Genomic DNA, 641 nt, shown 5'->3' with positions numbered 1-641 from the left:
AAACCCCTCCTCTTCCTCCTTTGTGGCCTGTTGGGGCTGGGGGGGGGGGAGGACCATTTGATCCTGCTTGCTTCTCACTCTCACTCCCGCCCCACCACTGGCTCACAGACCTGGAGACACTCCGCTCGTACCTGCTGCGGCTGCAGGGCCCCGTGCTGGAGCTGCCGGAGGCCGCTCGTCTCTCCCTGGAGGAGCTGCTAATGGAGGGGGACCTTCTGGAGGTGACGCTGGACGAGAGCCAGAGCATATGGCGCCTGCTGCAGGCTGCCCGCGCCCCCCACCTCGACAAGTTCCGCCAGCTGCTCGATGTGAGTAATCGGCTTTGGGGGGCGGGGGGGACACAGACCCTGATGACTGGTGGATGGCTCAGTCCGTGTGCTTCTGCCCACGCGTGGCTCCGTGAATTCATTACGGCACCCTCTCTAACCCGGTCGGACTTCCCGCCGTAACAACTGTGCCAGTTCCTTGGCTGTTTTATTGTTAACCAGTCTTCAGTAACAGCAATGTTAAGTCCTGACCAGTGTTCCCTCTAAGCTGAGTTAGTGTGAGTTGGCTCACAGTTTTTTAGCCTCTGGCTCACACATTTTTGTGCGATGTCACTCACGTTGGGGGCGTGGCCCATATGGTTCCCCCCCCCCCCG

At 60.4% G+C, this 641-nt stretch overlaps 1 protein-coding gene across 1 annotated transcript in view; it reads left to right on the top strand.

The window, feature by feature from the left end:
* Window positions 1-641, top strand: part of LOC107105528 (lysine-specific demethylase 5C-like) — a 38511-nt gene that overhangs the window by 34411 nt on the left and 3459 nt on the right. Inside the window, exon 26 of the mRNA XM_015405521.1 lies at window positions 109-308. Coding sequence (XP_015261007.1) covers window positions 109-308 — 200 coding nt within the window. The remainder of the gene's footprint in view (window positions 1-108; window positions 309-641) is intronic.

Source organism: Gekko japonicus, unplaced genomic scaffold (assembly GCF_001447785.1).
Source record: "Gekko japonicus isolate JY-2015 unplaced genomic scaffold, Gekko_japonicus_V1.1 scaffold2530, whole genome shotgun sequence".
NCBI lineage: Eukaryota > Metazoa > Chordata > Lepidosauria > Squamata > Gekkonidae > Gekko > Gekko japonicus.
The sequence above is the reverse complement of the archived record's forward strand: the minus strand, read 5'-3'. Positions and strand labels throughout refer to the sequence as shown.